General features: G+C 31.9%; 1 protein-coding gene across 1 annotated transcript; it reads right to left on the minus strand.

Moving 5' to 3' along the window:
• Window positions 1-151: 151 nt before the first annotated feature.
• LOC126774978 (nicalin-1) lies at window positions 152-14,042 on the minus strand. The gene is made up of 10 exons (XM_050496670.1): window positions 13,768-14,042; window positions 12,875-13,062; window positions 11,992-12,178; window positions 11,622-11,752; window positions 11,327-11,539; window positions 10,537-10,758; window positions 10,202-10,369; window positions 4,356-4,446; window positions 3,604-3,733; window positions 152-2,691 (listed from the first exon to the last, which is right to left on the minus strand). Exons 1-10 carry the CDS (start codon window positions 13,940-13,942, stop codon window positions 2,550-2,552), a joined length of 1,647 nt encoding a protein of 548 aa, XP_050352627.1. The 5' UTR covers window positions 13,943-14,042; the 3' UTR covers window positions 152-2,549.
• Window positions 14,043-14,438: the final 396 nt, after the last annotated feature.

The following is a 14,438-nucleotide window of genomic DNA, read 5'->3' on the forward strand; positions in this document are numbered from 1 at the left end:
GATATTTTTTTTTAAGTGAAACTTTTATGTGCGCGATGATTTCATGGTAGATTTTGAGAGCAACGTTTTATATGTAACGTATCAGACGCAAATGGTTTCACTTCTGTAACGTGTACCAGTTACTCGCTTTTTATTTTTTTGTAAAAAAACATATTTACATATGTGATAAAATTCAAAAATTTTATATGCATTATAAGAAATAAAAAATATTTTTAAAACCAAATGTTTTATTCAATTCCATGCAATATACAACATTTTCGCTTACACCATCATACAAGACATTTTGTTCTGCTACCTTAAAAACCTATATGTGTGAAAGAGACAACCATATGTAAGATAAGTCTCTGTACAATTCTTATTTGAACCATAAACATACACTTTGAAATTGGAAAATCGCATACAAAGAAATAGCTTAATACTACATTTTGTCTATGGTAACTATTCCAATGGCAAAAAGATTCAAGATAAACAAAATTAAGATATTCCCTACGATTTGCTAATAGCCCTTCTATATAATTCACGACAAACGGCTGTTCTTGGTTAATAAATCTTTATTTATAATACAACACTCCTTAAGTTACAATAACACCTTCGTTATTCAAACTTAAAAAAAAAATCGCAAATCCATAATGAATACCATAGATTATTTTAGATTTCAACGAGCAATGACGTCATATCTATTCAAGGTCGAAGTTATCTATTTATCTTTATTCCAGCCATTGGAATATACTGTAGTTACAACCACGAAAAGGTGAGCACACATTAATCGAAATAAATTTATTGTCGCTTGGCATTTTGGCGATTTTTAGTCTATGAATGTTAGATATTTTTCGAGGTATCGACTTTTGTTCATTAACGTGTACTGGCCTTTAAATATACAATGAAAACAGGAATCATGTAGTATTTATCTATTATTACATAATATATTCTTTTCACGTATTCGCGACTAGTTAATCCATGAAACATTTATACTAAAAATATTGGCAGTTATAGTGAAAAAGACTAAAGGAAAAAGAAAATTGTCTATGCTACCATACTACACGTAACATTATTTGAATACAAAAGTTATTTGAAATCATCTATCGAATTGTCTGTAAAGATTATATAGAGTATTTTTAGTGCAGTATATATTTTTTTTAAATTTAAGAATTTGATTGTTTTTAAAAACCTTTATAAATAAACATGAGTTATTTATATTCTGACAGTGTTTAAACAGCCATATGGGTAACTAAAAACTATACTTGTCTATATTAGACTTATCTTGGTCTATATTTAACAAAAAAAAAAATACATAATAATTATGTAAATTTTTATGACATTTCATTTTTTATTGTTTATATTACTTTGAAGAAAAGGTATTAAAACGTACAGCCTATTTTTACATTGTATCAGCTGTATTTCATGTATAACGGAACTTACTAACTATGATCATTGGAAATAGAATGAATAAGTAAATATTAAGAGTTTTCTTCGTGAATTTGTGTAATAATTAAACTGTATGAGCATTGTTTTAAACTATGTAAATTTAATGTATTCAAGGAACTTACGGACGGCAAATAATTAAGATAGATTTATAGTACATTGAAACCATAAATAATGTTTAACTATGGGTTATGGTTAATAGAAATCACTTAAAACATTCTCTTAATAATGATAGTTCAATATAATTGTTTAAGGGACAATATCGCCATTTAACTTTTATTAAAAGAATGAAATTGTTTGATATTGAAACCTTTTGACAAATTTGCACAAAACTGTTTGAATTAACTATCCTACAGATTAAAAATTAACTTACAATTGAAAAAAAAACAAACAAACCTAAATAAATGTAAGCATTTCATTAGGTAATTAATATATATTCATATACTAAAATTATTATGATTTTTGAGAATTAAATGACTTTCAATAAATTAAATATGTTTTACCTTTTTTTTAATATCACTGTCATAATTAAAACCTAATTTAGCATTCAAAATTAAAAAAAAAAAAATGAAAAAGAAATGCAAATTACTGATAATAATAATACTTACAATAAATTGTTTTAACGTCTTTTAATAAATAAAATTCACAATTATTCGTCTTAAAATTAGAAAACAGATTATATAAACTCAATTTTTACTTTGAGTAAATTTCTCTTATAATCTATAATTATTACTCGTGTCTGTTATTATCTATGGATAAATAATCAACAGAAAACATTTTTGGAATATTTGAGGATTAAGTATATATTTATTTTCAAATAAATAAATTATCGTGGTTATTGAAGTTTTTTTTTTAAATATAATTATAAAGTTTCTAAGCATTTTTTTTTAATTTATTAAAAAATAATTGTTTGAATTTAAATATAATTCGATACGTGTCTATTGAATTGTTGCACTATTTCAAATGTACTTTATTTTCGACTCTACCACCTTTACATAAAGATCAAATTACGGCTATCCTTCAACCATTAAATTATTAAAAATCTGATCATTCGCCAAACCTAAACTGTACATAGTTACTCTAATATCGACTCTACAGCTTTTTGATAAAATTGAAAATCATCTAATCTAATTAATTTTTACCTTACCGGTAATAACCTTGGCGTATTCCTCGTAGAACTTCGGGAAGAACTGCATCACGAAGTATACGAGTGTGAGGTACGCGATGATGGCGAGCGTCAATATCAAGTCGAAAACTGCCGGTTTTACGCTGAAATAACAAAAATTGGTAGGATTATTACAGGAGCATGTAAGCTGTCAATGTTTTGATGACCAACTTTGGTCACGGCGGTCATCCCAACGGAGACTAGCCAATGGTTCACGACGTATTATAGAGCACACAGTAAACGCGCAATTACAAGTGCACTCTCGTATTAAGATGAATCGGTAAATCGGACACGTCAGGAGAGCTTCAAGTGCTTTCTGAGGCACGAGAGTGTTAACGTTTTATAATTACGGGCTGCTATTGAGAATTTCTCAATACAAAATACCAATGACTCTTATTGGTCTGGTCAACACTGGATTTCAATCTAGGACTTGAGGATTGGAATCCGCTGTCATATAAGTCCGACCACTAGACTAGACAGTCGAGTCAGTAAAGAACATAATGACGAACGAACATAAACAAAAAATATATTTATTTATAAGAATAAATTGTATATTGTACAGCTAAAAAATATTTTTTAAATACGGACCTTTTTTGTTTTGAGGGCGCCATATTGAATTTACTGTAACGTCACATATGCGATAACCAGTCGACAAATAATACCTCGTGTCATATTATGATTTAAAAGATATGCGGGAACCGATTAACCTACATACATAGTCTTTTTTATATCCTGGGACATTTTTCACAAACGGCCATCTGATCCCAAATTAAGCTCGTACAAAGCTTGTGCTATGGAAACCAGACAACGGATATACTACATAAACTACTTTTCTTTTGTAAATACATACTTATATAGATTATTACACACAGACTCAGGACAAACAGACATTTTCATGCACACAAATGTCTATCCTGGGTGGGAATCGAACCCACAACCTTCGGCGTGAAAGGCAAGTTACCAACCACGCCAATCTTTTAAAATCATACCCCTCAGAAAAAAAACGCCTAGCCCACCTGTAGACGTAGAGCAGCGCGCGCGTGGGCGCGTACAGCGCGTACTCGGGCTCGCGGCGCTCCATGACGTGCGCGCTCGCCGCCGCCGACATGTAGCGCGACAGCGCGCGCTCCAGCGCGCCCGACACGCCTGCGGGACCGGCATACTCTCACTACCTTCTATATACAATATCCTGCCGACCGATTTCGGCCCCTATTCCCTAGCTGTCATAATCCGATACGACCGGAAACAGATCAGATGCAGGTCCACCGGCTTTACGTGCGCGCCGAGGTACGAGAGTGTGCAAATTTTCCAACTTCCAGACTCCGGGCTGCTACTGACAATTTTCGACAGAAAAACCCAGTAACTTTTTATTGGCCCGACCGGGACCTCCGGGTTTGCGGCCTTAAAACTAGGCACTAGACCAACGAGGCAGTTGAAATATAATATATACCACACGAATATACTACGCGTTCGGAAACGTGTTATCGCTTAACAATGCTCTAGGAAGGCTTTTAAGATGAGACGCTGCGGGATCTGAATTACTTCTCTTTATTTATTCACTGACGAACTAATGAAAACTCAGTATCACTCGGATTCGAATATACATACACACATACCCGCGTATTATATATATAACTATATTATTCCCTCTTTTGAAAAATTTGATATACCAAATTAAAAAGTTGTTATAAATATTAAAGCTGAGTGAGTCGAATGGTTTGCGTTAGAAATGTAAAAAAATATATGTTTAAATATATTATTCACTAACCTCCATTAGCCGTTGTCGTTATAATCTGTGGTGCTCGGGATTGTGAAGATAGGTATTTGTACCAATGCCTGATTGATGCCTCATCTACGGTCTGCAACAAAAAAAACTTTATTCACCATTGAATGAAACATATTAACTGTGTAAATTATTGTAAAATTTCAATATTTCAACAACATCCTTTCTTTTACACTTAATATCATTTTAAACTATATTTAAATATATAAAAATCAACTCAATTTTTTTTTTAGATTCCCTGTCAAATAATTTATAAAGTTTTTTATCATTTGTAAAATATTTTTTTCATGTATTAGGAAAGCCGACTGGCAATTGAACCACCTGATGGAGAGTGGTCACCACAGCTTTATTATAACAGGACAGAATGTGAGAAATAGCTACTGGTACCATTTCAGGAATAATATATATATATATATATACATATATACATATATAATGTAATGCCATACGCGTCACAAGCGTTGTTGCTCACTCCGTAAAAATATATAGTTATTTCATTGCCAAAGTTGTCAAAATAGAAATAAAGTGTAATTGAAGTGTTTGAACCAAGCTTAAAACTTTAAATTTTGTTAGAAGTGATAAAATCAAAGTTAAAACTTATTGAAGTGCAAGTGTTGATTCAGTACTACCCATCATAAGTAATTAGTTATGATGTGCATCTTGACGAGCCGGTTGGCGTGGTTGGTAGATACTTGCCTTTCACGCCGAAGGTCGTGGATTCGATTCCCACCCGGGACAGACATTTGTGTGCATAAACATACCTGTTTGTCCTTGGTCGGGGTATAATTATCTATATAAGTATGTATTTATAAAAGAAAAGTAGTATATGTAGTAAATCAGTTGTCTGATTTCCATAGCACAAGCTTTGTACAAGCTTAATTTGGGATCGGACAGCCGTGTGTGAAAAATGTCCCAGGATATTATTATTATTATTATTACCTATTCGTTACAAGAGCTACAAACGATGTTTCAACAGTCTGTCTGAACGCATTCGTAGTGTTGCGGTTCGGTGCCAAAAGTCAAGGGATCGATCCCCGACGCACTTCATATTTTTTTCAACATTTTAAATTACACAAGATGATAAATGAATGTGCAGTCTGCAAAAGTACTAGTTACAAAAAAAAAAACATCAAATGCAGCAAATGTCGATTGCAATTTCATTTGGAATGTGTATCCTCGAATAATAACACAGCGATATCTCGAGTCCACTGGGTTTGTTCGATCTGTATTACAACTACACGTATAAAGGTGGTAAAAGCTTACATACGCCGAACGCAGATAAACAAAGCAGTCCTGACAATAAAACAGTTTCGTCCGTACCGGCGGTTTCTCCGACGCCTCTTTCATTAATTAGCGCGGACGGAAAATCATCCACCGGTAATAATCAGGACTTTTTTTTGTCGGCCATTAGAAAAGAAGTTAAAGATATTATTACCGACACAGTAAGTACCGAATTAAAGAAAAAAAGAGAGGAATTAAATAGTTTACAATCGATCAAGGAGTCTATAGAGTTCTTTTCAAATCTATACGATACTATAAAACAAGAATTAGAAGAGGCCAAAAATGAAATTTGCTATGTGAAGAAGAGTGGTTTACCAACTAAGTGAGTTAAGAGAGATCATCAACAATCATAGTCGTACAATTAACATATTGGAGAAAGAAGCAAGAGCAAGTAACATCGAACTACACTGCGCACCAGAGTTTACAAATGAAAATTTGATTAAAACAGTGGAACAGATAAGCAAGGTGATAAATTTACAACTTAAAGAAGGTAGTATTAGTAAATGTACTGGATTGGCTAAAATAAACAATAACTCTAAGCGTCCGAGAACAATATTAGTCAAATTCTCATCGCCTATCTTGAGAGATCGATGTTTGCAGGCGCACTGAATTTCAACAGGTCTAACTCTGAGGACAAACTAAATACATCACACTTGGAAATAGCAGGAGAAAAATCACCTGTCTATATTTCTGAAAATCTATCCTCCGCATCCAAAGATATTTATGCAGCAGCTCGAATATTCGCAAAAGAAAGGAGCTATCGATTCGTGTGGTCTCGTAACGGAAATATATTTCTGAGAAAAGCAATTGCAAGTGACGTAATACGTGTAAAATCCAAAGACTTTTTAAAAACTATAGATTGAGCGTATATAATAACTTCGTGCAGTTTTTTTTATTATTTATATTTCTTTTTATTTTATCGCGTATAAATAAGAATATTGGCGGTATCAAAAAAAACCTAAAAATTATAGGGTTCACTCGTGGGAAACGAAGTATGAGGATCTTTGGGTAAACGTAATTGTAGGAAATAACGTTGTATCAATTTGTGCACTCTATTTACCTTCTCCTTCAAAATTGGAAATATTTGATGTTTTTATACAAAATATAGAAAAAATAATTCTAGAACAATAAAAACATTAATAATTGGTGACCTTAATATACCATCTATACAGTGGGTTTCTAATAAAAACAATTAAAAAAAATATTATGTACATAACACAAACTCATCAACTAATGATATTGTCAAGGATTTTATGGATTTAACCGGCCTATCACAAATAAACAAAGTTAATAACGTTTACGGAAAAGTATTAGACCTAGTTTTTACTAATATTGTTAAGATCAGTGTTCAAGATAGTACCACACATGTTTGCTTTATCGATAAATATCATCCTCCACTGAAAATTAATTTTTAGGCAGATGGTTCATCGGAAACTATCTTTTTACTTAGGGATATAGTTAAATTTATGTATATTATTGCACATTACGATGTGATAAACAAAAAAATTGAAGAAATAAATTGGAAAGAACTATTTAATGCGTGTACAGATGTTGATGATATGGTTAATTTGTTTTATATAGAATTACGACGAAACATAGAAAATTATGTACCAAAAAAAAGTATATTAAGCACCAAATAAAATATCCAGTATGGTACTCGTGCCAGCTCAAAAAAAGGTTAAAAGAAAAAAGCAAGTATAGGATATTATTTAAAAAAAATTGTTAACCCACTAGATGGATATGAATTCGAAATAATTAGTAGAGACCTCATTAACTTAGACTATTTGAAATATATTGAAAACATAGAAAACAATATTAAAAGAAATCCAAAGTTTTTTTACTCTTATATAAAGAATCTTCGTAATGAAAAATGTGATTATCCGACATTAATGACAATGCATAACCGTAATTTTACTAACGGAAAAGACACAAGGATACCACATAACTGGTGGTAGGGCTTTGTGCAAGCTCGTCTGGGTAGGTACCACCCACTCATCAGATATTCTACCGCAAAACAGCAATACTTGATATTGTTGTGTTCCGGTTTGAAGGGTGAGTGAGCCAGTGTAATTACAGGCACAAGGGACATAAAATCTTAGTTCCCAAGGTTGGTGGCGCATTGGCTATAAGCGATGGTTGACATTTCTTACAATGCCAATGTCTAAGGGCGTTTGGTGACCACTTACCATCAGGTGGCCCATATGCTCGTCCACCTTCCTATTCTATAAAAAAAAAAAAAAACATATGCGACCAATTTGCTAAATATTTCTCAAGTATATACAATGTTTCTGATTCAACACCTATCAATACTTCACTTTACTTATAATTATAATAAATACCAAAGTAACTGTCAGATAAGTAACGTTATTATAACAGACAGGGAAATATTGTCGCAACTAAAGACCCTAAGTATTGATAAAGGTGCAGGCCCTGACAATATACCGCCAATATTCGTTAAGCGGTGTGCTTCTACTTTAGTGAAACCACTTTCAATAATTTATCATGAATCATTAGCTATCGGAAAGTTTCCAAGTTTTTGGAAGAAAGCACGAGTAGTTCCTATATTTAAATGTGGTGACAAAAAGGATATAAGAAACTATAGACCAATTTCCATTTTATCGGTGTTCTCAAAAATTTTCGAAACATTAATATGCCCTTTTCTCACTTGGAAAGTTAAATCACATATGTCGAAAAATCAGCATGGTTTCATTAAAAATAGGTCTACAATGTCAAACTTAGCAGTTTTTGTTAATGACATTTCGAATTCATTGGATAATAATACACAAGTGGACTGTATTTATACCGATCTAGCAAAAGCATTTGACCTCGTTGATCATAAGGTTCTGATAATTTAAACTTTTTATATAGTAAACTTTTTAACTATGGATTTAATGGATATTTTCATAAACTTTTAGATACGTACTTAAAAAATAGAGAAATAAATGTTGTTATGGGAGGATTTAAGTCAGAGACATTTTGGCAACAGCTGGAGTTCCACAGGGCTCTTGTTTGGGTCCAGTATTATTTGTTATTTTCATTAACGACGCGGCTAATTGTTTTAAATATAGTAAATATGCATAGTAAAGTTTAGTTTTTATGCGGATAACTTGAAAATTCATATTAATATAAATACAATCCAAGATTCTAAATGTTTACAAAGTGATCTAAATAAATTTACGAAATGGTGTCATAAAAATCGCATGAAACTAAATGAAATAAATTGTCACAGTATTACGTTTAGAAGAAAAATATCAGAAATTAATTATGATAATAACATAAATAATTGCATTCTAAAGAAAGTAAACCAAATAAAAGATTTAGGAATAATAATTGATTTAAAAATTAATTTTATCCCGCATATTGATCACATTATAAGTAATTATTGATTGCGCTAGGGTTTATTAAAAGAAACACAAAAAAATTTAAGAAATCAAACTCAATGGTTACTTTGTATAATTCATTCGTAAGAAGTAAGTTAGAATACTGTTGCATGGAATCCGTTTTATAAAATTCATAAAGACAGGTTGGAAAGAGTACAGAAAAAGTTTTTAAAATTTTTGTCTTATAAGGACAAGAACAAAATTTATATGAAAAAATACTCTGATATGTTAAAACATTACAACATGAGTACACTCGCAAGTCGCAGAGATGTGATGGATTTGTGTTTTCTACATAAAATCATATCAGGCAGATTGGACTGCCCCGATCTTCTCAGAGTCAAGATTTGTGAACATACCGACTTTTAAATGTCGATTTTCACGAACAAATATATACAGCGCCTTTAAACAGGGCCCTTAAAACGTATAATAATGTCTATAAAGAGGCGGATTTAGATGTGTTTGGTGATGGCATGGGAGCATACAAATTAAAAATAAAATGTATTATGACGGATTGCAAATTTAAATGTCAAAGTACTGCCATGAATGGTTCATTAATTAACTTTTTTTGTTTTGCGTCAGTTTAATTTTTTTATTTTTCGTATATTACGTTAGAGTGAACGAAGCTGAAAATTTGAAATTGCATTATGAGTTAGCCTATAATTGCGACGTATAGTGTTAATAAGTGTCATTATTTGGAATTGTTATTTTCTGGGACAGACATGAAAAAAAATTGTACATTGTGTTGGCTCCCTATAAAAAAAAATTATATATATATATATATATATATAATTCCTGAATGAACAAATTATGTTATTGGTTAAAGCAGTACTAGTACTAGTTTACTTTCCTCCTTAGAAAATTAATCCGTAATCCAATGGTCAAATGAGACAGCAGTGATATTGTTATAGTGCCTTACTCAGTTCAGTCTAAAACTGGATTTGGCCGGTAACATATATATAAAATGCATGCTGGGTGTATGTCTATGTGAGATTAATAGACTCCGTTTGGCTAATCATTGTATGTATATACATTTTTTCATAGAGGTTTTATTATCGAAGCTAGATGGCGCTACACTCGATCTACACGATAACAATGACAACTGGTATATGCTTTCACACAGACAGGACAATCTCTTTTATTATTGATATTAAATTAGAACAAAAATCATACCAGTGCGTCATCGTAGAGCTCCGCGTCCCCCGCGCCGCCCTCCCCCGTCAGGTTGTAGATGTGCGACGCCAGCGCGCGCGCCGTCACGCGCACGTTGTCCGCCAGCGTGCGCAGCGCGCCGTCCGACGCCGCGTCCAGCAACGTGCTCCGCGACGGGTCTTTGTGACTCTGGCAGCGTTATATAGAAAGTAAGGTTGACTGTTTCCTTGAGAGAAAATTTAAAGCTCATTCCACCACGCTGCTGCAGTGAAATTAGACACATGGAGGTTTCCTCCCGATGTTTTCCTACACCATATATATTAGAGTGGATTACTAAAGTAATAATGTGATCACACCTGCAGAGAGCTGAGGGTAAACGCAGTCATTCTCCTTATACTGAATCTTTCGTGATGCCATGCGAGCAGCTCATCAGCCAAGTTGATCTTCTTGTGGACAAGCGGTACGCCCAGCCTTGCTTTCATGGATTCGGCGGGGGTTCCGGGTTTTGGGGGCTTCGAGACGTGCATTGTGAGCGGTCCAGACGATATAGAGTCTAAGCACATAGCGAATGATATATCCTGTTGGAAGAAATTATGTATTTATTTATTTTCTTATGTCAATGAAATTGATAAAAAATATTTATAAACTTTTTTTTTTAAATATTGTTTTATTACAATAGATTTGAGGACATTGTATATAATTAACTCTAAACAACTGCTCATAGACATTGGCGCTGTAAGAAATATTAACCGTTTTTTAGGCGTTACAAATTTCACAAACTATGATGTTACGTCCCTTGTGTCTGCAGTTGAGCCCATGTGACTCACTCACCCTTCAAACTGGAACACAACATTAACTAAGTATTGAATTTTTGCAGTAAAATACATAATGAGCGGGTGGTTCCTACCCAGGTGGGCTTGCACAGGACCCGACCATCACTTTCAATAACCAAGTAAATTAAAATTAAAGTAGTGTAATGATTTACAAAGTTTATGATGACAACATTGTTTATTATATACCTTTAACTTAATAAAAACTTAATGGTCATATTATTATTAGTAAAATAAGTGGTGGGTTAATTATTTAATCCCATCGAATTATATAGATAATAAATAAAAATTTATATATAAGTGATCAATAGCTCACCTGCAGCAAAGATCCATCAGATGAATCCAACTGTTCCTCCAACCACTTTTTAGTAGCAAAGTAGTTCAACGAATGACCGGTTGACATAAGAACGAAGACTAGAGACGGTCCACCTCGGACAGCAACGGATGAGTAGAGCCGTGAAAAGATACGAGCCAGTTCCAATACTGCGACTGCACCAGATGCATTCGAGTCAGCACCGTTTGAAAGTTCCTGTATAAAATTATTTATATATTTAATATAAAAAATCCAGTGCTCATTGTATTGTATCAAATACAATAATTTTATGCCTCACCGGTATGATACTTGAAGATTCGTAATGAGCAGCAATTACAATAGTCTGAGGTGTGCTCGATCTGCCAACCAGCTTTCCGTGAATAGTCACAGGCTTAGAGTCAATTTTATGAGGATTTGGTGCTGATACCACTATAAAAAAAATCCACATTTTAATAATCAAAATAGTACAATTATATATATTACTTTTGATATTTATTCGGGTGAAGATAGCAATGATCTTTCAATAGCAGTGTGTTGGCAATATATAACTAATGCGTATTATAATGACTATATTAATCACACTCACAATGTTGCTAATCCATTACATTTTTTTAATAATTTTTGGCTTATTATTTATTAATAATTTAAAATAGATACTCAATTCTTACCAATCTGATAGCCATTAGACGAAACTGTATTAAACATGGCTTCAAGAGCTGTTCCCGATTTATCATCAGTGATGAAGCTGTGCTGTAAATCTTTGATGATATCCTCAAAGTCTAGAGTCCACTCAGCAAAGTACACAGGAATACTAATTTCTTGCTGCATCATCACCATTTCCAATAGTTTAATATGCTGAATAAAAAAAAAAACAACAATAGTTATCTGATGATTTGAATTTTTAATTTGGTATATAATAATAAAAAAATTAGTAGTAAATTTGTAATACTCAGAAATTCAAATATTTTAGTACTAGTTCCCGCCCGCAACTTTAACTGTATGGTGAAGGCAGTAGGGGTTTTCAACATCAATGCAAAATCTCATGATGATTAGTGGAGTAAGTAAGAGATGGGAGTGTAACAAATAAACAAACAAACTCATTTCAAATTTTCACATATATAATAAGGATGGCAATCTCTTAGTTATTTAACTAGGGCAATACCAGAGAATATTTAATTAAGTGTTGAGTTTGAATTATGTAACAACCTTATCAAGCAATATTATACCGACCCTACTTGGGTTGGTTAAAGTATAAAAATAAAAAATGCTGAAAATCTCTGAGAAATTGCTTATCTCACTTACTTTTAATGTCAATTAATTTCATGTAAAAACATAGTATTAAGTTAGCATTAGAAAATCATTTTTACTCTCTTACTTAATATTATTTTAATTAACCAAGAGTAATTACAGTGTTTTTTATCCATCATAACATTAGTTTTATGATAAAAGTAAAATAAATTGTGTGTACATTATTGAATCCCATCAATTTATATAGAATATGTAAAATAGCTATCTTTATTAAATGACTTTCAGATTAAAATATTCACAAACCTCTTTCTGCTCATCTGTAAGTATTGTATCATTCTTTGGCAACACTAGTAATAGAGCTCCGGCCTTGTTGCGGATTTCGACAAACTGGTCAATTGTAATATCCTGGATACGGGCAACAACGCAGTGACGGGACATGCTCCATGAGGTCAGAGATCGGCCTTCAAGATTGAAGCTTGCACTTCGGCATCCTATTTTAAATACAAATGTATACAAATTCCCAAATGATTTTGACTATATGTATATTTATAAATCATAATTTTTTTTTTTATAAGAACTAGTCCAAATTAATCAAAAGTATAAAAACTAAATATTTTATCTATCACTGATTGATTTTTGTACCCAGTGATATATTTTTTTATTCATTTTATAACCCATAGTAATAAAAAAAAATAAAAAAAAATACAAAATCGTTTACAAGACTAAATCTATTAAAATAGTCTGAAAGGAAATATTTCATGTAATCTTAACATAAAAAAAATATGTGTCAATTTACTCATTTGAATGTTAGGTTAATTTTGACAATTTTATTCAAGTGAATGTTAGGTTCATATGAAGGAAATATTAAGTTAAAAAAAACAAATCGTGAATTACAATGGCTATAATGGGAACAGGATATGTAGTTTCTATATATGTTTTAGTTTTATTTCAGTAATTTGTAGAAAATACAATTAATGTTAGGATTATTCGAATACTGTACTGACTTTACAATTAAGGTTTTAAGATCAACGATATGTACTAAAGCTATCATTAAGCAAACATCCCAATATGAAAGCAGATTTATTACACTAGATAAGATATTGTGTTTTTTTTATTCTAAATCGAAATGTTATAACCTCAAAATATATCGATTTCCGATATTATAAATGAGATACGCAATTATCAATAATACTCACCATGGGGTACGGTGTGTAGATCATATTGTTGCATTCTATACACAGAAAATTCATGTGAAGCGGCAACTGGGTTGGCGGGCGAAATTATAATAAAAATTGGAAAAACAACTAGCAAATAATATGGTATGTATCCTTTAAATATTTCTGCAAAACCGTCCGCTTGGTCAAGCCACATTGTAGCAACTGTTTTGTACTCACTTTTAAATAGAACTAACACAAAATCAATTTTTATCAATACAATCCCATTATCGAAACCTTACGTGTGAATTGTAATATTTCGGTCAATGACATTTACGTGACTTAACAGAGAGAATATGAGAAAATCTATTGTCTATACTATGTGCATTCCGTTATAAGCTAGGTTACTATAAAAATATGCGTGATAATTTTATTAATAAAATATTCTTTCATATCAATATCGAATTTTAAAACTAGGGATCTTATTTTTTTTTACTCAGCTTGGCTTAATATGGTTGCAAGCCGACATTGTCATTTCATTGTTTTAACAATTAATTTTATTGCAATTATAATTCTATTTAAAATGATACTAATGAAATAAGCAGTAACGTAATATTTTTTTTATAATAATATTGACCAAAATTATTTTAATAAAAACCAATGAAGAGTATTATAGAATCAGTTAATTTTTCATACGTTTTTAATTTAGGTAT

This window comes from Nymphalis io, chromosome 17 (assembly GCF_905147045.1).
Source record: "Nymphalis io chromosome 17, ilAglIoxx1.1, whole genome shotgun sequence".
In the NCBI taxonomy this organism is placed as follows: Eukaryota; Metazoa; Arthropoda; class Insecta; order Lepidoptera; family Nymphalidae; genus Nymphalis; species Nymphalis io.